The sequence below is a fragment of the Panulirus ornatus genome, chromosome 51 (genome assembly GCF_036320965.1).
Source record: "Panulirus ornatus isolate Po-2019 chromosome 51, ASM3632096v1, whole genome shotgun sequence".
Lineage (NCBI taxonomy): Eukaryota > Metazoa > Arthropoda > Malacostraca > Decapoda > Palinuridae > Panulirus > Panulirus ornatus.
In genome coordinates, this window is record NC_092274.1 from 92,710 (window position 1) to 116,963 (window position 24,254).

At 48.4% G+C, this 24,254-nt stretch overlaps 1 protein-coding gene across 5 annotated transcripts; it reads left to right on the forward strand.

The window, feature by feature from the left end:
- Nucleotides 1-1,142: 1,142 nt before the first annotated feature.
- Nucleotides 1,143-23,331, forward strand: LOC139764767 (nose resistant to fluoxetine protein 6-like). Of its 5 annotated transcripts, none has more exons than XM_071691634.1 (17): nt 1,145-1,549; nt 2,609-2,799; nt 4,047-4,407; nt 4,500-4,644; nt 5,839-5,945; nt 7,290-7,381; nt 9,269-9,377; nt 11,217-11,301; nt 11,861-12,021; nt 15,122-15,320; nt 15,630-15,723; nt 17,076-17,169; nt 17,396-17,534; nt 18,016-18,220; nt 18,948-19,090; nt 21,033-21,144; nt 22,455-23,327. In XM_071691634.1, the coding sequence occupies exons 1-17, from the start codon at nt 1,335-1,337 to the stop codon at nt 22,643-22,645; spliced, it is 2,643 nt and encodes an 880-aa protein (XP_071547735.1). In that variant the 5' UTR covers nt 1,145-1,334; the 3' UTR covers nt 22,646-23,327. The 5 variants fall into 5 exon arrangements, with proteins under 5 accessions (XP_071547736.1, XP_071547735.1, XP_071547734.1 ...); XM_071691633.1 differs by having other exon boundaries at nt 5,842-5,945; nt 17,070-17,169; nt 22,455-23,326; XM_071691632.1 differs by having other exon boundaries at nt 1,146-1,549; nt 17,070-17,169; nt 22,455-23,325.
- The last annotated feature ends 923 nt before the right edge of the window (nt 23,332-24,254 follow it).

Below are 24,254 nucleotides of genomic sequence, written 5' to 3' on the forward strand. Positions count from 1 at the left end.
TCTTCTTCCTTCACTCCTTTCTTCCATCCTTCCTTCCTTCCTTCCTTCACTCCTTTCTTTCCCTCCTTCACTCCTTCCTTTTTCTCTTCCTTCCTTCTTTCTTCCTTCACTCCCTCCTTCCTTCCTTCCTTCCTTCCTTCCTTCACACAAGGAGGACATGAGGTGTTTCATACTGGAAATTTTATTCTTATCTCTATATGTTAAATAGTAGATTACAGACTGGATATATATATATATATATATATATATATATATATATATATATATATATATATATATATATATATATATATATATATATATATATATATTCCTATGAGTCCACGGGGAAAATGAAACACGAAAAGTTCCCAAGTTCACTTTCGTGTAATAATCACATCATCAGGGGAGACACAAGAGAGAAATATAACAGTCAGTTGATATACATCGAAGAGACGAAGCTAAGACGCCATTTGGTATATATATATATATATATATATATATATATATATATATATATATATATATATATATATTATATATATATATATATATATATATTTGTCGTGTATCACACCCAGCTAATCTCTCTCTCTCTCTCTCTCTCTCTCTCTCTCTCTCTCTCTCTCTCTCTCTCTCTCTCTCTCCTCCGTGTACAGAGGGAGGGTCGCGCACCCTGGGCGTGGTGGTGGTGGCAGCAGTCGGCCCACACCCAACCCAGGTTCTTCATCCTCCTCCCCACCTCGGGGAGGGCGCGCTAGCCAAGCCACGGCTCCCGTGGGTGTGTGTGTGTGTGTGTGTGTGGGTGTGGGTGTGTGTGTGTGTGTGTTTATATATAGATAGCAGTAGAGGCAGGGTACACATATGTGTGTACATGGTTGCGTGACGGGCCAACACAAGTGTAAAACTCTCTCCCCGTGACACACAGACACACATACACCCACACATACAGACCCACACAGACACACACACACACACACCCACAGACACACACACACACATACACAGACACACACACACCCACAGACACACACACACACATACACAGACACACACACACAGAGTAATCAGCCATTGACTGATTATGCTGGTAATGCAATTGGTTATCTGTGTTAGATATGATGATATGAAGACCAACACGTACCCAGAGGTGGAGTACACACACACACACACACACACACACACACTTCATTACTGAGGCAGGCGTCTCCACACACTGCCCCACGCACTCTCCCACGGTGACGATTGGACACTCCCCCACGCACTCTCCCACAGTGAGGATTGGAAACCACCCACGCACTCTCCCACAGTGAAGACCGGGAGCACCCCACGCACTCTCCCACAGTGAGGACCAGATGGTTGACTCAAGACCCCTGTGGCTGGCCCTGTGGTTGGCGCTCCTGTACCACAGCCCCCAGGGGACTAGGGCCGCCCCCGTTGACCCCCAGAACCAGGGGGGGTTGGTGTGGCGGGGCCAGGTCACCCCGGGGCACGACCTCCCCAGAGAGCAAGTCCTGCAGGAGGTGACGCGGCTTCAGCGCCTCCTGCAGCAAGAACCGGGTGACGAAAGGTGAGAGATAGATAGACAGGGAGGGAGAGAGGGAGAGAGAGAGAGAGAGAGAGAGAGAGAGAGAGAGAGAGAGAGAGAGAGAGAGAGAGAGAGAGAGACCTCTCTCTCTCTCTGTGGGTCTGACGTCCACATAAAGTGTTCATCTTCGTGTAGAACTGCCACCAGACTTGTTCATGTAGAACAGCTGGGGGGGTACACGCCAAGATCCTCTGTGTTCTAGTAGATCTCGTAGGAGAACTCCCTGAAGCAGTAAAGTGTGTTCTCTTCGAGAACACCAGCTTAGAAGAAGTCGTTCCAGTAGAACAGCCGCTCGAGATCAACTGTTCTTGCAGAACAACGGCGTGAGATGAACAGGAGTTCTTACAAGGCCTACACAACAGAACAACAGAACATTGAAGGGGGGCCCCCCTTTGACAAACCCCCCCTCCCCCCCTTACTCCTGTTAACAGTGAAGCAGGCAAAGGGGGGGGGGGGCTGTTGTGAGACCCCATGTTCTTATCTCTCTCAGATAACATTCATCGTTCAACTGTTCTTATCTGTAAACACCAGACACAGGGGGGGGGGGGGGGTGATTACTGGCGCCGGGAAACGATGAGGCGATTGCTTGTTAATTAGGCGATGGCCTTGTGAGCGAGAGAGAGAGAGAGAGAGAGAGAGAGAGAGAGAGAGAGAGAGAGAGAGAGAGAGAGAGAGAGAGAGAGTGATATAGATACACAGATGACACAGACCCTAGGTCCAAGCAGCCCCTCCTCACCCCCCCAACCCCCACCCCAGCTCTCCACTCCCTCCGGCACACAGAGGAAACAGATGGAAAAGAAAAAAAAAATACCTTGCAGGAGTAAAATGGCTGCGAAGGAAATGTTGGTAGGAGAGTCGTACGAAATGCAGGATGAACATGACTATGTCATGCATCACCATCACCAAAGACATGGAGAAGAGAGAGAGAGAGAGAGAGAGAGAGAGAGAGAGAGAGAGAGAGAGAGAGAGAGAGAGAGAGAGAGAGAGAGAGAGTAACAGAGAGAGAGTAACCCCCTCCCTCTCTCTCACTTGTCCTTACAGCCTAGGTTGGTCAGGTGACCCTGGGCCATGGGTGACCTGGACCAGACGGTCCTTGCTGTCCTTGACCCGACTCTACCTGCCTGACCCGACCAAGGTCAACCCTCAGTGCCGGCGTGACCTCCTGACCCTCTACCAGGCCCTGGTCGACCTACCACAACTCGCCCAGCATGGGATCCTCTGGCCAGCCAAGCGTAGGTTCTGGTTTCTTCTGTGTGGTACGTGGGCTGAGTGGGACATGGGTCCAGTGTTCTGTGTGGTACGTGGGCTGAGTGGGACATGGGTCCAGTGTTCTGTGTGGTACGTGGGCTGAGTGGGACATGGGTCCAGTGTTCTGTGTGGTACGTGGGCTGAGTGGGACATGGGTCCAGTGTACTGTGTGGTACGTGGGCTGAGTGGGACATGGGTCCAGTGTTCTGTGTGGTACGTGGGCTGAGTGGGACATGGGTCCAGTGTTCTGTGTGGTACGTGGGCTGAGTGGGACATGGGTCCAGTGTTCTGTGTGGTACGTGGGCTGAGTGGGACATGGGTCCAGTGTTCTGTGTGGTACGTGGGCTGAGTGGGACATGGGTCCAGTGTACTGTGTGGTACGTGGGCTGAGTGGGACATGGGTCCAGTGTTCTGTGTGGTACGTGGGCTGAGTGGGACATGTGTCCAGTGTTGTGTGTGGTACGTGGGCTGAGTGGGACATGGGTCCAGTGTTCTTTGTGGTACGTGGGCTGAGTGGGACATGGGTCCAGTGTTCTGTGTGGTACGTGGGCTGAGTGGGACATGGGTCCAGTGTTCTGTGTGGCACGTGGGCTGAGTGGGACATGGGTCCAGTGTTTTGGGCAGTGTTTTACAGTACTTGGAGTCAGTCTACAGGGCCTGTACCCCTGGTTTACAGTAGTTTACAGTACATAAAGTTAGTCTATAGGGCCTGTACCCCTGGGTTACAGTAGTTTACAGTATCTAAAGCTAGTCTACAGGGCCTGTACCCCTGGGTTACAGTAGTTTACAGCTTCTAAAGCTAGTCTACAGGACCTGTACCCCTGGGTTACAGTAGTTTACAGTATCTAAAGCTAGTCTACAGGGCCTGTACCCCTGGGTTACAGTAGTTTACAGTATCTAAAGCTAGTCTATAGGACCTGTACCCCTAGGTTACAGTAGTGTACAGCATCTAAAGCTAGTCTACAGGACCTGTACCCCTGGGTTACAGTAGTTTACAGCTTCTAAAGCTAGTCTACAGGACCTGTACCCCTGGGTTACAGTAGTTTACAGTATCTAAAGCTAGTCTACAGGACCTGTACCCCTGGGTTACAGTAGTTTACAGTATCTAAATCTAGTCTACAGGGCCTGTACCCCTGGGTTACAGTAGTTTACAGTATCTAAAGCTAGTCTAGAGGTCCTGTACCCCCCCTGGGTTACAGTGGTTTACAGTCTCGCCCGTGTAAACTTACAGTGGTGGACTCGTGGGGTAAGTTTACTGACGGTGTGCTGGTGGGCAACACGAAGGCTCTGGGGTTCTTCAGCGAGTGTCTGGACGTGGACGTCCACCGGGGTTCGATGCCTCGCCATGGACTTCCACACCCCGGGGCACAGCTTCCAGGGCGTGTGGACGACCCTCCACGTCGTCCACCGAGCCTCCACCACCAGCACCCGGACCCACGGGGACGCGCGGGTCCCATGGAGTCACTACGGAACGTGCCAGTCCTGGAGGAGGAGCTTCCAGATGACCCCAAGGAGGAGTCCAGGCCAGGTCCAGACTCGTCCAGTCCACAGTCCAGCTTCCAGGGGCAGTACTGCCTCCTCACCTACCACAGGTGGGTGTGTCCTGGTGTGTGTGTGTGTGTGTGTCACATGACCTCCTACAGCCATCACGTGACCTCCTTCTCCTACCATTGTGTGTCCACAGTCGTGGAGACAACCACACAGAGGCGCCTCCACCTCCACCTGTGCGGGTCCCAGCCATGTCCCTGCTCCACCAGCAGCCACTGCTCCTCCACCTCCTGGCCTACGCCACCTGCATGCCCTCCACCTGCACCCACCTGGAACTGAAGGTTAGTGGCAGGGCTCCCACCTACACCCACCTACACTCACCTACACTCACTCATATACCAGGTCAAACTGGGTGTTTGGGATTGTATATCACCATTACACTACCACTATCACCACTACACTATCACCACCACCACACTACCACTATCACCACTACACTATCACCACTACACTACCACTATCACCACCACACTATCACCACCACACTACCACTATCACCACTACACTACCACTATCACCACCACCACACTACCACTATCACCACCACCACACTACCACTACACTACCACTATCACCACCACCACACTACCACTACACTACCACTATCACACACTACCACCACACCATCAGCAGTATGAGACTGTCATGCTCTTATGTGAAAATAAAATTGATATTTTTTTTTTAAATTTCCCCTCAGATAGACAGGGTATTAGTCTCCCCTCATTGTCTTTATCCCTCTATTCTCTCCCTCACAAGAATATCTCATCTCATAACCTCATGATTCTCAGATTACTCATGTGGCACAGAAAGTGTGAGTTCTACAGTGGGTCATGCTCTTCTGTTTCCACGTCTCCCTTACCACTAGTGTGTGGCACAGAGCCAGTGTGAGGCGGTACAGAAAGTGTGAGTTCTACAGTGGGTCATGCTCTTCTGTTTCCACGTCTCCCTTACCACTAGTGTGTGGCACAGAGCCAGTGTGAGGCGGTACAGAAAGTGTGAGTTCTACAGTGGGTCTTGCCCTTCTGTTTCCACGTCTCCCTTACCACTAGTGTGTGGCACAGAGCCAGTGTGAGGCGGTACAGAAAGTGTGAGTGTGTTCTACAGTGGGTCATGCTCTTCTGTTTCCACGTCCTCCTTACCACTAGTGTGAGGCACGGAGCCAGTGTGAGGCGGTACAGAAAGTGTGAGTGTGTTCTACAGTGGGTCATGCTCTTCTGTTTCCTTACCACTAGTGTGAGGCGGCACAGAGCCAGTGTGAGGCGGTACAGAAAGTGTGAGTGTGTTTTACAGTGGGTCATGCCCTTCTGTTTCCTTACCACTAGTGTGAGGCACAGAGCCAGTGTGAGGCGGTACAGAGCCAGTGTGAGGCGGTACAGAGCCAGTGTGAGGCGGCACAGAGCCAGTGTGAGGCGGCACAGAGCCAGTGTGAGGCGGTACAGAAAGTGTGAGTGAGTAATGAGGGTCACATCCTACAGGAGAGTGTGGACGCAGAGCTGGCACAGAGGGACCTCCAGGTGGGCAGTGTGGCGTGCCAGACACGTCAGGAGCGACACGCCCTTGGTGCCACCGAGATCTGCGGCGTGTGAGTTACTCTGGCCACTACCTGTAGTGGGCCACTACCTGTAGAAGGCCACTACCTGCAGAAGGCCACTACCTGTAGTGGGCCACTACCTGTAGAAGGCCACTACCTGTAGTGGGCCACTACCTGTAGTGGGCCACTACCTGTAGTGGGTCACTACCTGCACAAGGCCACTACCTGTAGAAGGCCACTACCTGTTGTAGACCACTACTACCTCTGTCTTCACTGAGGGCCCCCACTTGTCACCCTGGCCCAGCCTCTTACCTGAGGGCCCCCACTTGTCACTCTGGCCCGGCCTCTTACCTGAGGGCCCCCACTTGTCACCCTGGCCCAGCCTCTTACCTGAGGGCCCCCACTTGTCACCCTGGCCCAGCCTCTTACCTGAGGGCCCCCACTTGTCACTCTGGCCCGGCCTCTTACCTGAGGGCCCCCACTTGTCACTCTGGCCCGGCCTCTTACCTGAGGGCCCCCACTTGTCACTCTGGCCCAGCCTCTTACCTGAGGGCCCCCACTTGTCACCCTGGCCCGGCCTCTTACCTGAGGGCCCCCACTTGTCACCCTGGCCCAGCCTCTTACCTGAGGGCCCCCACTTGTCACCCTGGCCCAGTTTCTTACCTGAGGGCCCCCACTTGTCACCCTGGCCCGGCCTCTTACCTGAGGGCCCCCACAAGCCCTTGTCGCCCTGGCCCGGCCTCTTACCTGAGGGCCCCCACAAGCCCTTGTCGCCCTGGCCCAGCACTGAGCCCTGAGGGCCCCCAGATGGCTGGTCTAATGAATTTTCCGTCCCCTCCTGTGTGTCCCCCACCCTCCCCCAGCCTGTGAGACACTTGATGACCAAACAACCCTTCTTGAACTACCTAATTACCCTATTAGCATATGATAATATTCATTCAGTTGTCACACTAACTAGCCAACTACCTCATTGCCTCTCTTAACTACCGGTACAAACAATGTGATTATCCTGGTCCTCTTTAATTACCACGCTAACTACCTGATACCATTTTAATCACCTGTTACCCACAACCTAACAACCAGACCACTTGTTAGCCAGTTACACTTTAGATATCACTCTTACCTTAACTACCCAACTACTCCCTTAACCACCTCTCTTTAACTACAGAATTGTCACCTGTGCTTAACTACCAGTTTATATGCATAACTACTTGATTGGCTCATCATCTCATTAACAAGATGATCTCATAATTAGAGTAACAGTTTAATTGCCATATGACTCGTTAATTAATTATCTACCAGTGTCATGATGTGAATGTCTACATATCTACTGATCTACCTCGTTAACGACCGTAACCCGTGGCTAACGAGGCCATTAAGTAGTTTGTGTGGCAGTGTGGTGCTGACCTTGGTCGGGGTCGTCCTCCTGGTCGCCACACTGGTCGACGTCTGGTCGAGGGCGACGGGTCGACTCGCCCTCAGGGAAGGTGAGAGTCGACATCTACCTACCCTCACCTGTGTGTCGAACCCTGGTCTTCAATATCTACCATTGTCTCCGTCTACTCTTTCTCTCTCTCTACTCTCTCTCTCTCTCTCTCTCTCTCTCTCTCTCTCTCTCTCTCTCTCTCTCTCTCTCTCTCATGATCTGTTGTTATATGCTGGTTTATATATATGACTGTATTTCATTTGCAATATGAAAGTGACACGTGTCTATCTACCTCATCTCATTCTATGTTCACCACCCATTGTTGCTCATGTTCACCACCCACTGTGTCTCATGTTCACCACTCACTGTGTCTCATGTTCACCACCCATTGTTGCTCATGTTCACCACCCACTGTGTCTCATGTTCACCACCCACTGTGTCTCATGTTCACCACCCACTGTGTTTCATGTTCACCACCCACTGTGTCTCATGTTCACCACCCATTGTTGCTCATGTTCACCACCCACTGTGTCTCATGTTCACCACCCATTGTTGCTCATGTTCACCACCCACTGTGTCTCATGTTCACCACCCATTGTTGCTCATGTTCACCACCCACTGTGTCTCATGTTCACCACCCATTGTTGCTCATGTTCACCACCCACTGTGTCTCATGTTCACCACCCATTGTTGCTCATGTTCACCACCCACTGTGTCTCATGTTCACCACCCATTGTTGCTCATGTTCACCATCCACTGTGTCTCATGTTCACCACCCATTGTTGCTCATGTTCACCACCCATTGTGTCTCATGTTCCCCACCCATTGTTGCTCATGTTCACCACCCACTGTGTCTCATGTTCACCACCCATTGTTGCTCATGTTCACCATCCACTGTGTCTCATGTTCACCACCCATTGTTGCTCATGTTCACCATCCACTGTGTCTCATGTTCACCACACATTGTTGCTCATGTTCACCACCCACTGTGTCTCATGTTCACCACCCATTGTTGCTCATGTTCACCACCCACTGTGTCTCATGTTCACCACCCATTGTTGCTCATGTTCACCACCCACTGTGTCTCATGTTCACCACCCATTGTTGCTCATGTTCACCACCCACTGTGTCTCATGTTCACCACCCACTGTGTCTCATGTTCCCCACCCATTGTTGCTCATGTTCACCACCCACTGTGTCTCATGTTCACCACCCATTGTTGCTCATGTTCACCACCCACTGTGTCTCATGTTCACCACCCACTGTGTCTCATGTTCACCACCCATTGTTGCTCATGTTCACCACCCACTGTGTCTCATGTTCACCACCCACTGTGTCTCATGTTCACCACCCACTGTGTCTCATGTTCTCCACCCATTGTTGCTCATGTTCACCACCCACTGTGTCTCATGTTCACCACCCACTGTGTCTCATGTTCACCACCCACTGTGTCTCATGTTCACCACCCACTGTGTCTCATGTTCACCACCCACTGTGTCTCATGTTCTCCACCCATTGTTGCTCATGTTCACCACCCACTGTGTCTCATGTTCACCACCCATTGTGTCTCATGTTCACCACCCATTGTTGCTCATGTTCACCACCCACTGTGTCTCATGTTCACCACCCATTGTGTCTCATGTTCACCACCCACTGTGTCTCATGTTCACCACCCATTGTTGCTCATGTTCACCACCCACTGTGTCTCATGTTCACCACCCATTGTTGCTCATGTTCACCACCCACTGTGTCTCATGTTCACCACCCATTGTGTCTCATGTTCACCACCCACTGTGTCTCATGTTCACCACCCATTGTGTCTCATGTTCACCACCCACTGTGTCTCATGTTCACCACCCATTGTTGCTCATGTTCACCACCCACTGTGTCTCATGTTCACCACTGTGTGCCCCACCCCCTGACCGTGGCTGACCTGTGCTGGTACCAGGTGACCTGCGCTTCCTCCTGGTCTTCTCTGTGACCCGAAACCTGACCAAGATCTTCCACCTGGAGACACGCAGGTCCTCACAGGTCATCTCCTGCCTCCATGGCATCAGGTACGACCCCCCCAGGTCATCAGGTACGGACCCCAGGTCATCAGGTATGACCCCCAGGTCATCAGGTATGACCCCAGGTCATCAGGTACGACCCCAGGTCACCAGATATGACCACAGGTCATCAGGTACGACCCCAGGTCATTAGGTACGACTCCAGGTCATAAGGTACGACCCCAGGTCATCGGGTATGACCCCAGGTCATCAGGTAAGACCCCCAGGTCAGACACCAGGTCATCAGGTACTAGCCCAGGTCATCAGGTATGACCCCAGGTTATCAGGTATGACCCCAGGTCATCAGGTATGACCCCAGGTCATCAGGTAAGACCCCAGCTCATCAGATATGACCCCAGGTCATCAGGTAAGACCCCAGGTCATCAGATACGACCCCAGGTCATCAGGTATGACCCCAGGTCATCAGGTAAGACCCCAGGTCATCAGATACGACCCCAGGTCATCAGGTATGACCCCAGGTCATCAGGTACGACCCCAGGTCATCAGGTATGACCCCAGGTCATCAGATATGACCCCAGGTCATCAGGTACGACCCCAGGTCATCAGGTACGACCCCAGGTCATCAGGTATGACCCAGGTCATCAGGTATGACCCCAGGTCATCAGGTACGACCCCAGGTCATCAGGTATGACCCCAGGTCATCATGTACGACCCCAGGTCATCAAGTATGACCCCAGGTCATCAGATATGACCCCAGGTCATCAGGTACGACCCCAGGTCATCAGGTACGACCCCAGGTCATCAGGTATGACCCAGGTCATCAGGTATTACCCCAGGTCATGAGGTACGACCCCCAGGTCATCTGCGTCTATGGTCTCAGGTACGACCCCTCTCCCTACCCTCCCTTCCCCTCTCCTTTTGTTTCCCTCGCGTTAGCCAATCAGCGCCATGTTTACACGAGCCGGGAGAGAAGACCCCCAGCGAGCCAATCGGGGATTAGTTTACATAAGACATGTGGTAATCAGCCAGTCACGGCTTAGTTTGCCTTTGAGATGCATCAGCAGCCAATCAGTGCCGTGTTTACATCCACTATATGGAAACCCTTCTCGCCAATCACTGCCTTGTTTACTTCCGTCTTTTTCACGTTATTAATTAGTATTTTTCCCATGAACTAATTAGCGTAATTATCGCGTATCTTCAAAGAACATATCATTAATTCAAAGTTTTCTTTAGTGATAATTTGTGCTATGGGGAAAATCCTTTGCAGCCAATCAGCATCTTGTTTGATGATGACGTGTGGCAGAAAAGAAAATATCCTCCCCAGCCAATCAGCACGTCGTCTCATAATGACATACGTCATTAAAAACAAACATCCTCCCAGCCAATCAGTATCTTGCTTGATAATGACGTATGCCCGTGAAGATCCTCCCCAGCCAATTGGCATTTTCTTTAAAGATGACCTATGTTATGAAAGACTCCCTTCAGCCAATCAGCATCTTGTTTGATAATGACGTCTGCTAAATAAGATCCTCTTAAGCCAATCAGTATCTTGTTTAATGATGACGTAGGCTAGATAAGATCCTCTTAAGCCAACCAGCATCTTGTTTGATGATGACGTAGGCTAGATCAGATCCTCTCCAGCCAACCAGCATCTTGTTTGATGATGACGTAGGCTAGATCAGATCCTCTTCAGCCAATCAGCATCTTGTTTAATGATGACATATCTTAGATCCTCCTCAGCCAATCAACATCTTGTTTAATGACGACATATCTTAGATCCTCCTCAGCCAATCAACATCTGGTTGAACAATGACGCAGGCTAGATCAGAGCCCCTGTTCAGCCAATGAGCGTGATGTCAACACAGTGGTTGTCGTGTCCTCTTGCAGGTTCCTGTCCATCAGCTGGGTGGTGCTGGGGCATCAGTACGCCTACTCTGCCACCGTGGCCCAGAACCCCTTAGACGCTCTCCAGGTAGGACCCCATCTATCTCCCCTTTCCTTCCCCCTTCCCCTTCCCCATTCCCCTCCTTTCCCCTTCCCCAACACCTGTCCCAGAACGTCTCCTTACCTCTGAAATCTTCGAGCGTGTAATAGCGTGTAGGCCAAACCCAACGTTTAGAAAGGAAGGAAGGGAGGGAAAAGTAAGTATGGAAGACATGATTGAATCGTGTGTGTGTGTGTGTGTGTGTGTGTGTGTGTGTGTGTGTGTGTGTGTGTGTACATATATATGTGTCTGTTTACCAAATGGCTTCCTAGCTTCGTCTCTTCGATGTATATCAACTGACTGTTATATTTCTCTCTTGTGTCTCCCCTGATGGTGTGATTATTACACGAAAGTGCACTTGGGAACTTTTCGTGTTTCATTTTCGCCGTGGACTCATAGGAATATATATGTATATATACTAAGTCCTATGTAATGTAGATCATGTTGATGAATATATAAGATGTTATATAAACTGTTAAACAGGAGAGGACTGCTTATCTAACTGTTAAACAGGAAGGTGTAACAGATGGTCGTCTGTTGGTCTCAGGTGACGAAACGGGTGGGCTTCCAAATCATCGCCAACGGGGATCTGAGTGTGGACACCTTCTTCCTCATGAGTGGCCTCCTGGTCACACTCGGGGTCATGACCCAGGTCACCAAGAGGGGCAGCTTCAACGTTGCTCTTTACTACACACACAGGGTCATCAGGTGAGGGGGTCACACACACACACACACACACACACACACACACACACACACACACACACACACACACACACACACACAGGGTCGTCAGGTGAGGGGGTCACACACACACACACACACACACACACACACACACACACACACACACACACACACACGGGGTCGTCAGATGAAGGGCGTGGGGAGGTCATACAGTTCCAGACAATACATCTATTGCATGACAGTTTACATGTTATCTTGAACACATATGACACATCTGAACTTTCGTGTATTCCCCCCAAAAACATTTTCAGTTCCACTGAAGATATCTTGTGTAAATAGACCCTAAGCTTGGCTTGTGTGTCCTTCCTTTTCCTGTAGGGTTTGTTTTGGATGTGTTCCACCACAGCACCACTGTGGCAAAACCCACTTCAGAGTGTAGGGTTAATGACCATCACACATGTGTGTGTGTCCACAGCACCACTGTGGCAAAACCCACTTCGTAGTCTAGTTCTAATAACCATCGTGTGTGTGTGTGTCCACAGCACCACTGTGGCAAAACCCACTTCGTAGTCTAGTTCTAATGACCATCGTGTGTGTGTGTGTCCACAGCACCACTGTGGCAAAACCCACTTCAGAGTGTAGTTCTAATGACCATCAGACATGTGTGTGTGTCCACAGCACCACTGTGGCAAAACCCACTTCAGAGTGTAGGGTTAATGACCATCGTGTGTGTGTGTGTCCACAGCACCACTGTGGCAAAACCCACTTCAGAGTCTAGGGTTAATGACCATCACACATGTGTGTGTGTCCACAGCACCACTGTGGCAAAACCCACTTCAGAGTCTAGGGTTAATAACCATCGTGTGTGTGTGTGTCCACAGCACCACTGTGGCAAAACCCACTTTAGAGTGTAGGGTTAATGACCATCACACATGTGTGTGTGTCCACAGCACCACTGTGGCAAAACCCACTTCAGAGTGTAGGGTTAATGACCATCGTGTGTGTGTCCACAGCACCACTGTGGCAAAACCCACTTCGTAGTCTAGTTCTAATAACCATCACACATGTGTGTGTGTCCACAGCACCACTGTGGCAAAACCCACTTCGTAGTCTAGTTCTAATGACCATCAGACATGTGTGTGTGTGTCCACAGCACCACTGTGGCAAAACCCACTTCGTAGTCTAGTTCTAATAACCATCGTGTGTGTGTGTGTGTCCACAGCACCACTGTGGCAAAACCCACTTCGTAGTCTAGTTCTAATGACCATCGTGTGTGTGTGTGTGTGTGTCCACAGCACCACTGTGGCAAAACCCACTTCGTAGTCTAGTTCTAATGACCATCGTGTGTGTGTGTGTGTCCACAGCACCACTGTGGCAAAACCCACTTCGTAGTCTAGTTCTAATGACCATCAGACATGTGTGTGTGTGTCCACAGCACCACTGTGGCAAAACCCACTTCGTAGTCTAGTTCTAATAACCATCACACATGTGTGTGTGTCCACAGCACCACTGTGGCAAAACCCACTTCGTAGTCTAGTTCTAATGACCATCAGACATGTGTGTGTGTGTCCACAGCACCACTGTGGCAAAACCCACTTCGTAGTCTAGTTCTAATAACCATCGTGTGTGTGTGTGTGTCCACAGCACCACTGTGGCAAAACCCACTTCGTAGTCTAGTTCTAATGACCATCGTGTGTGTGTGTGTGTCCACAGCACCACTGTGGCAAAACCCACTTCGTAGTCTAGTTCTAATGACCATCAGACATGTGTGTGTGTGTCCACAGCACCACTGTGGCAAAACCCACTTCGTAGTCTAGTTCTAATAACCATCACACATGTGTGTGTGTCCACAGCACCACTGTGGCAAAACCCACTTCGTAGTCTAGTTCTAATGACCATCAGACATGTGTGTGTGTGTCCACAGCACCACTGTGGCAAAACCCACTTCGTAGTCTAGTTCTAATAACCATCGTGTGTGTGTGTGTGTCCACAGCACCACTGTGGCAAAACCCACTTCGTAGTCTAGTTCTAATGACCATCGTGTGTGTGTGTGTGTGTGTCCACAGCACCACTGTGGCAAAACCCACTTCGTAGTCTAGTTCTAATAACCATCGTGTGTGTGTGTGTGTCCACAGCACCACTGTGGCAAAACCCACTTCGTAGTCTAGTTCTAATGACCATCGTGTGTGTGTGTGTGTGTGTCCACAGCACCACTGTGGCAAAACCCACTTCGTAGTCTAGTTCTAATAACCATCGTGTGTGTGTGTGTGTGTCCACAGCACCACTGTGGCAAAACCCACTTCGTAGTCTAGTTCTAATAACCATCGTGTGTGTGTGTGTGTGTGTCCACAGCACCACTGTGGCAAAACCCACTTCGTAGTCTAGTTCTAATGACCATCGTGTGTGTGTGTGTGTCCACAGCACCACTGTGGCAAAACCCACTTCGTAGTCTAGTTCTAATAACCATCGTGTGTGTGTGTCCACAGCACCACTGTGGCAAAACCCACTTCGTAGTCTAGTTCTAATAACCATCACACATGTGTGTGTGTGTCCACAGCACCACTGTGGCAAAACCCACTTCGTAGTCTAGTTCTAATAACCATCGTGTGTGTGTGTGTGTCCACAGCACCACTGTGGCAAAACCCACTTCGTAGTCTAGTTCTAATGACCATCGTGTGTGTGTGTGTGTGTGTGTCCACAGCACCACTGTGGCAAAACCCACTTCGTAGTCTAGTTCTAATAACCATCGTGTGTGTGTGTGTGTCCACAGCACCACTGTGGCAAAACCCACTTCGTAGTCTAGTTCTAATAACCATCGTGTGTGTGTGTGTCCACAGCACCACTGTGGCAAAACCCACTTCGTAGTCTAGTTCTAATAACCATCGTGTGTGTGTGTGTCCACAGCACCACTGTGGCAAAACCCACTTCGTAGTCTAGTTCTAATAACCATCGTGTGTGTGTGTGTCCACAGCACCACTGTGGCAAAACCCACTTCGTAGTCTAGTTCTAATAACCATCGTGTGTGTGTGTGTCCACAGCACCACTGTGGCAAAACCCACTTCGTAGTCTAGTTCTAATAACCATCGTGTGTGTGTGTGTGTGTGTGTGTGTCCACTTGCAGGTTGCTGCCGCCCATTGCCACGACAGTGTTCGCAGTGGCCACTGTGTCAGGCCTGCTGGTGGAGGGGCCCGTAGCGCCCCCCTACACCACCTACTACCTGAAGGGTTGCAGACACTCCTGGTGGATGGATGTGACCTTCATCAGCAACCTGGTCTTCCCCTACATCTCCCAGATGGGCAAGAAGGACGAGGGAGCCACGGTAAGCTCCCTCCCTCTCCCTCTCACTCTCTCTCCTTCCCTCCCTCTTTCTCTCTCCCTCCCTACTCACACACCCTGGCCCTCCTCCCTCCCTCACACACCTCCACACATCTTGACTATAAACGCGAGAAATATTCCGATATTCAAGTATTCTTAGATATTCGACTCAATTAGTACCCCAATGAAGACAGAAAATGGAACTTCCCGAAAGTATACAAGTGTGTGTGTGTGTGTGTGTGTGTGTGTGTGTGTGTGTGTGTGTGTGTGTGTGTGTGTGTGTCTCAGGGATCATCATCTGTCTGTGTTACAGTGTTTGCCTCACTGCTGGTACACGAGCGTGGACATGCAGCTGTACTTGGTCATGCCGCTGCTCATCTTGCCTCTCTACTTCTGGCCGAGGAAAGGTCAGTACTCGTGGGGGGTCACCATTGACCAAGGTCAGAGCTATAAGGTCGTAGCTGTCACTGTCTCTCAGGTCAGTGTCTCATACCATTATCTTGTGGGTTTGGTTAGTGACCTGGGATCAGGTCAAAGTTTATGGATAAGGTACAGTCTAAGGTCATATCCTCCCCAGGTACAGTCTAAGGTCATATCCTCCCCAGGTACAGTCTAAGGTCATATCCTCCCCAGGTACAGTCTAAGGTCATATCCTCCCCAGGTACAGTCTAAGGTCATATCCTCCCCAGGTACAGTCTAAGGTCATATCCTCCCCAGGTACAGTCTAAGGTCATATCCTCCCCAGGTACAGTCTAAGGTCATATCCTCCCCAGGTACAGTCTAAGGTCATATCCTCCCCAGGTACAGTCTAAGGTCATATCCTCCCCAGGTACAGTCTAAGGTCATATCCTCCCCAGGTACAGTCTAAGGTCATATCCTCCCCAGGTACAGTCTAAGGTCATATCCTCCCCAGGTACAGTCTAAGGTCATATCCTCCCCAGATACAGTCTAAGGTCATATCCTCCCCAGGTACAGTCTAAGGTCATATCCTCCCCAGGTACAGTCTAAGGTCATATCCTCCCCAGGTACAGTCTAAGGTCATATCCTCCCCAGGTACAGTCTAAGGTCATATCCTCCCCAGGTACAGTCTAAGGTCATATCCTCCCCAGGTACAGTCTAAGGCCATATCCTCCCCAGATACAGTCTAAGGTCATATCCTCCCCAGGTACAGTCTAAGGTCATATCCTCCCCAGGTACAGTCTAAGGTCATATCCTCCCCAGGTACAGTCTAAGGTCATATCCTCCCCAGGTACAGTCTAAGGTCATATCCTCCCCAGGTACAGTCTAAGGTCATATCCTCCCCAGGTACAGTCTAAGGTCATATCCTCCCCAGGTACAGTCTAAGGTCATATCCACCCCAGGTACAGTCTAAGGTCATATCCTCCCCAGGTACAGTCTAAGGTCATATCCTCCCCAGGTACAGTCTAAGGTCATATCCTCCCCAGGTACAGTCTAAGGTCATATCCTCCCCAGGTACAGTCTAAGGTCATATCCTCCCCAGGTACAGTCTAAGGTCATATCCTCCCCAGGTACAGTCTAAGGTCATATCCTCCCCAGGTACAGTCTAAGGTCATATCCTCCCCAGGTACAGTCTAAGGTCATATCCTCCCCAGGTACAGTCTAAGGTCATATCCTCCCCAGGTACAGTCTAAGGTCATATCCTCCCCAGGTACAGTCTAAGGTCATATCCTCCCCAGATACAGTCTAAGGTCATATCCTCCCCAGGTACAGTCTAAGGTCATATCCTCCCCAGGTACAGTGTTGCTGGGGGTGTGGACTCTGGCTTCGCTCATCATCCCCTCTGTGATCGTGGGTGTGTACCACACTTGGCCCTCCAGCCTCCTTGTCCAGGAGTAAGTATACATATCACCTGGGGTGTATACTTGAGGGGGAATGTATACAACACATGCAGTATACATGGGAGGTATGTAATATATGTATATGGATGGGAGAATACATGACAATAGGCACGAGATATGTGCATGGACCTATGTTATGATTCATGAAAATTCCTGAGCATCCGAATATGGTTTTATTCCTTCCTCATTTAACCACTGCACCTCCGTGCCTTCCTTCCAGCCCTGAAGCAATGTTGGAATATAACCACAAGGTGTACCTCATGCCCTGGTGCCGCGCTGGACCTTACCTAGTGGGCGTGTGGGCCGGCTACATCATACACAGGGCGAGGGAGTCGCCCACTCTGAGTCGCCTTCAGCCGGTGAGTTGCGACAGATTCTCACGTAATACTGGAATAGTTTAGAATACCCTCCACGGCAGAAAACGACGCGCCTTTCTGTGTATGTGTTAGAAAACTGAGTATTTAGGGATTAATGATGGATTAACTTGAGGTTGATGGATAGATGAGAAGGTGAATGATATCCAGTGACGTCACTGCAGGTCCTCAGCGCCCTCTACGGCGTATTCCTGGACTATATACGTCATTCCCAAGGACCAGACGTTCGCTTTGATTTGAGGGGGGTCTCATCTAGTTTAGCCCGAGGCCCTCCCCTGAGCATCTCCTGTGATGTGATGCACGAGAGTCAAACCTTAGATTAACTCATCCAACCCCAGGCTAATGACGCCCTTTGATCTCTCCCTCCCCCCTTCCTCCATTTGCAAATGGGTCAGGAGTTAATGGTGGTATACGGGGGGCGACGTCGTAAATAGATTGTGACGATGGTGACCTCTGGTTGTCTCAGGGTCAGGTTGTGTTCGGGTGGACGTCGGCGGTCGGGGTCGCGCTGGCCGTGTTGTTCGGGATCGTGCGCTACAACTTCGCTGGACTCCCGTCCCAAGTGGCCCACATGTCGCTGGTGGAAGCGGTGGTCTATGGTGGTCTGCACCGGGCGGCCTGGGGCGCCGCTGTGGCCTGGGTGGTTCTGGCCTGCCACTGGGGATATGGAGGTGAGCAACCTGGTTGTCCCAGTTCATCCCTGGGATCCCAGTTCATCCCTGGAATCCCAGGTCATCCCTGGTTGTCCCAGTTCATCCTTGGTTGTCCCAGTTCATCCCTGGTTGTCCCAGTTCATCCCTGGTATCCCGGGTCATCCCTGGTATCCCTGGTATCCCAGTTCATCCCTTGTATCCCGGGTCATCCCTGGTATCCCAGGTCATCCCTTGTATCCCGGGTCATCCCAGGACCAGATTTCATATCAAGGTTTGGGGTCAGGTTCTTCTCGCCCAACTTCCCTCATGTCTCTCCCACTACAGATGACACATCCACTTGTCTTCATCTCTCTCTCTCTCTCTCAGTCCTGAGGTGACCCATTCCCCATCACTTGTTTATTTGTATCATGTTTATCTCGTACGTTATCCACCTGTAATGATCAACTTAATTACGTTTCTTATGGTTCATCTCACCACTGTGTGAACCCCCCGCTCGCCCCCCTCACCACACCTGCATCACCACACCCACCCATCACCACCAGTAGCCACTCACACCACACCCATCACCATCTACCTCGTCCACAGCCACTCACACCACACCCATCACCATCTACCTCGTCCACAGCCACTCACACCACACCCATCACCATCTACCTCGTCCACAGCCACTCACACCACACCCATCACCATCTACCTCGTCCACAGCCACTCACGCCACACCCATCACCATCTACCTCGTCCACAGGGCCGATAGATTGGTTCCTCTCCTACCCGTTGTGGCAGCCTCTGAGTAGATTAACCTACTCCATCTACCTGACGTCACTCCCCATCCAGTTTATGCTACTCTACTCTACCACCAGAACCACTTACTTCTCCCACATCATCAAGGTAAGTCCAGCACTCTACCACTTCGGTGTGGTAGATAGGGGTCATGAGTGGTACGAAGATGTGGTAGAGGAGTGTGGTAGAACCCATACCTCACGATGGTAGACGGTAGAGCCATGTGGCCAGAAATCATGTAGAAGGTAGAGCCATGTGGCCAGAAATCATGTAGAAGGGTAGAGCCATGTGGTCAGAAATCATGTAGAAGGTAGAGCCATGTGGTCAGAAATCATGTAGAAGGGTAGAGCCATGTGGTCAGAAATCATGTAGAAGGTAGAGCCATGTGGTCAGAAATCATGTAGAAGGTAGAGCCATGTGGTCAGAAATCATGTAGAAGGTAGAGCCATGTGGTCAGAAATCATGTAGAAGGTAGAGCCATGTGGTCAGAAATCATGTAGAAGGGTAGAGCCATGTGGTCAGAAATCATGTAGAAGGTAGAGCCATGTGGTCAGAAATCATGTAGAAGGGTAGAGCCATGTGGTCAGAAATCATGTAGAAGGGTAGAGCCATGTGGTCAGAAATCATGTAGAAGGTAGAGCCATGTGGTCAGAAATCATGTAGAAGGTAGAGCCATGTGGTCAGAAATCATGTAGAAGGTAGAGCCATGTGGTCAGAAATCATGTAGAAGGGTAGAGCCATGTGGTCAGAAATCATGTAGAAGGTAGAGCCATGTGGTCAGAAATCATGTAGAAGGGTAGAGCCATGTGGTCAGAAATCATGTAGAAGGGTAGAGCCATGTGGTCAGAAATCATGTAGAAGGTAGAGCCATGTGGTCAGAAATCATGTAGAAGGTAGAGCCATGTGGTCAGAAATCATGTAGAAGGTAGAGCCATGTGGTCAGAAATCATGTAGAAGGTAGAGCCATGTGGTCAGAAATCATGTAGAAGGGTAGAGCCATGTGGTCAGAAATCATGTAGAAGGGTAGAGCCATGTGGTCAGAAATCATGTAGAAGGTAGAGCCATGTGGTCAGAAATCATGTAGAAGGTAGAGCCATGTGGTCAGAAATCATGCACCCCCCTCCTTCCCTCCCTCCTTTATATGCACAAAGATATTTGCTCGGCGTACGTATATCTGTCTATCTATTGTGGTGATATCTTTATTATCATCTACGTTGCTGGATATCTACCGGTCTACTCCGTTTCCCCACCACAGAAGGGTGGCCCGAGCCAGGATTACTGTACGCTCCACCACTTTGACTCCTCCCACACACACACACACACACACACACACTTGACCCCGATCAAAATTCACCGCCTTTTCCACTATGGAAATCTGTCCATAACATGTAAACATTCATAACACACAGTTCTTCAGTGTAAACATCTTGTTCATCATTGTAAACATTGATAACACACAGTTCTTCAGTGTAAACATCTTGTTCATCATTGTAAACATCTTGTTCATCATTGTAAACATCTTGTTCATCATTGTAAACATCTTGTTCATCATTGTAAACATTGTTCTTCAGTGTAAACATCTTGTTCATCATTGTAAACATTGATAACACACAGTTCTTCAGTGTAAACATCTTGTTCATCATTGTAAACATTTATAACACACAGTTCTTCATTGTAAACATCTTGTTCATCATTGTACGCATTCATAACACACAGTTCTTCAGAGTAAACATCTTGTTCATCATTGTAAACATTCATAACACACAGTTCTTCAGTGTAAACATCTTGTTCATCATTGTAAACATTGATAACACACAGTTCTTCAGTGTAAACATCTTGTTCATCATTGTAAACATTGATAACACATAGTTCTTCAGTGTAAACATCTTGTTCATCATTGTAAACATTGATAACACACAGTTCTTCAGTGTAAACATCTTGTTCATCATTGTAAACATTGATAACACATAGTTCTTCAGTGTAAACATCTTGTTCATCATTGTAAACATCTTGTTCATCATTGTAAACAGTTCTCCTGTTTGTTCTGCAGGTGGAGGAGACGTGTGGGGTGTTGTTCATCGTGTTCCTGGCCTCTGTTCTCCTCTCCTTGGTGTCGGAGTCGCCCATCCTCGCCCTCGAAAAGCTCGTCCTCCAGCCATCAAGTAAGACCTCAGGATCCACACAGAGATAATATTCTCCTTTGGTCTTAGGCCCTGAAACTCCCCCCTCACACCCCAGGCCAGGTTAAGGGACTTGGGATCCAAGACTGTATACGTTAAGAGCGTGTCCAAACCCCAGACGAGGTTAAGGGACTTGGGATCCAAGACTGTATACGTTAAGAGCGTGTCCAAACTCCAGACGAGGTTAAGGGGACTTAGGATCCAAGGCTGTATACGTTAAGAGCGTGTCCAAACCCCAGACGAGGTTAAGGGGACTTAGGATCCAAGACTGTATAAGTTAAGAGCGTGTCCAAACCCCAGACGAGGTTAAGGGACACTTAGGATCCAAGACTGTATACGTTAAGAGCGTGTCCAAACCCCAGACGAGGTTAAGGGTACTTAGGATCCAAGACTACATACGTTAAGAGCGTGTCCAAACTCCAAGCTAAGTTGATACGAGCATCGCGAACCCCCCAGACTTGTCTGGGGCGTGTGCTGTGCCCAATTTTTTTTTCTTCCACAAAGGAGAAATAAAAATTCAGAATCAAGTATTGTAGAGCCTTAATGGGGACTAATTATCCTTAATGGACGGTAAGGGGAGATAACGACCAGTTGAGAAGAATTGGAGTGTCTTAAATTAATGGTTTTCCACCGTGGGAGCAGTTCTGTCTATTGGTGTCATAGAGAGATAAGTGAATTGGATCCATTTGAGAAACCTAAATAATTTATAATATTTTTGTCTCTCGAAGGTTTTTAATATTAAGATATTTAATGTATAATATTATTAATATCTTCTCAGGATGCCATGTTATTGGATTATAATTAATAACAGTATGGGGCTAATTAACTCTGCTGAAATGGTGCCGTTTGGCATCTCTCCCCCCCGTGACGTCATAGTCAATATTGACGTTGTGTATCTTTCACTTGAAACTCTATCCCTCTCCTGGCTGCTGATTGGCTGTCGGTGGCCAAGATCTAAGGGGGACGATTTTCGAATGGAAAATGATATGTCGTATTTCTCCTTCCTGGGTTGCCATCTCTCGTTAGTACAATGGAGGCTATGGTCAACATGGATTGGAAAGCAATTGGAAAGCCTTTGACCCTGGGTGTGAGGTGTGTCTGAAGTATAGAACTGTTGTTTTTTTAAATAATCAAGGTGATACATAGACCAATAGACAGGCATAGAATTCTATATTTGTCTTTGTCTTATCTGTCTGTGCTTCGGTGTGAAGCACTGAGGCATTTTTTGACCTTTCTGTGGATGATCAAAAATCAAAATGTCTGATCATTGTTTGGAATCGTTTGATCACCAGAGACGCCGGTGAAGGCCGAGGAACAGCTCAAGGAGGACGTGAGCCCCACAGTGGAACGAGAGGACGTCAAGGTCGACCTCCAAGATGCCAAGGATGACCCTCCTCCTCCTCCCCCCCCCCTCACCCTCAGGGTTGTGAGGTTGAGTACCACGTGGTGGAATGATGAAGGTTTGGACCCGACTGTGGACTGATGAGGTGATCCTAAGGCGCTACCTGGACTAAATGGCAATCTACAAGCCTGCTTAAGTGGAGGTCGAGTCAGTTCTGGATTCATCACTGTAGAAGATGATTCATCACTGTAGAAAATGATTGATCACTGTAGAAAATGATTGATCACTGTAGAAAATGATTCATCACTTTAGAAGATGATTCATTCATTGCAAGAAAATGATTCATCACTGTAGAAAATGAATGATTCATTGCAAGAAAATCATTCATCACTGTAGAAAATGATTCATCACTGTAGATGATTCATCACTGTAGAAACTGATTCATCTCTGTAGATGATTCATCACTGTAGATTCATCACTGTAGAATGATACTAGATTTATCCCAAGAAGAGTATGAGAAGAGTATGATTCATCACTAGGATGGTGTGATTCACTGTAGAATGATACAAGATTCATCACTAGAATGATACAAGATTCATCACTAGAATGATACAAGATTCATCACTAGAATGATACAAGATTCATCACTAGAATGATACAAGATTCATCACTAGAATGATACTGGATTCATCACTAGAATGATACAAGATTCATCACTAGAATGATACTGGATTCATCACTAGAATGATACAAGATTCATCACTAGAATGATACAAGATTCATCACTAGAATGATACAAGATTCATCACTAGAATGATACTGGATTCATCACTAGAATGATACAAGATTCATCACTGTAGAAAATGATTCATCACTGTAGAAGATGATTCATCACTGAAGAAAATGATTCATCACTGAAGAAAATGATTCATCACTGTAGAAAATGATTCATCACTGTAGAAGATGATTCATCACTGAAGAAAATGATTCATCACTGTAGAAGATGATTCATCACTGTAGAAAATGATTCATCACTGTAGAAAATGATTCATCACTGTAGAAAATGATTCATCTCTGTAGAAAATGATTCATCACTGTAGAAAATGATTCATCTCTGTAGAAAATGATTCATCACTGTAGAAAATGATTCATCACTGTAGATGATTCATCACTGTAGAATGATACTAAATTTATCCCAGAGAAGAGTATGAGAAGACTAGATTCATCACTAGGATGGTGTTGATTCACTGTAGAATGATACTGGATTCATCACTAGAATGATACAAGATTCATCACTAGAATGATACAAGATTCATCACTAGAATGATACAAGATTCATCACTAGAATGATACAAGATTCATCACTAGAATGATACAAGATTCATCACTAGAATGATACTGGATTCATCACTAGAATGATACTGGATTCATCACTAGAATGATACAAGATTCATCACTAGAGTGATACAAGATTCATCACTAGAATGATACAAGATTCATCACTAGAATGATACAAGATTCATCACTAGAATGATACAAGATTCATCACTAGAATGATACTGGATTCATCACTAGAATGATACAAGATTCATCACTAGAATGATACAAGATTCATCACTAGAATGATACAAGATTCATCACTAGAATGATACAAGATTCATCACTAGAATGATACAAGATTCATCACTAGAATGATACAAGATTCATCACTAGAATGATACAAGATTCATCACTAGAATGATACAAGATT

What these genes read in the sequence shown, in the direction of transcription:
- LOC139764767 (XM_071691632.1), top strand. Translation starts at nt 1,335, where the DNA reads ATGGTTGACTCAAGACCCCTGTGGCTGGCCCTGTGGTTGGCGCTCCTG. An exon ending in ACCCCTTAGACGCTCTCCAG is followed by an intron (nt 11,302 to 11,860) that starts GTAGGACCCCAT and finishes TGTTGGTCTCAG; the next exon opens with GTGACGAAACGGGTGGGCTT. An exon ending in CTACTTCTGGCCGAGGAAAG is followed by an intron (nt 15,724 to 17,069) that starts GTCAGTACTCGT and finishes TATCCTCCCCAG; the next exon opens with GTACAGTGTTGCTGGGGGTG.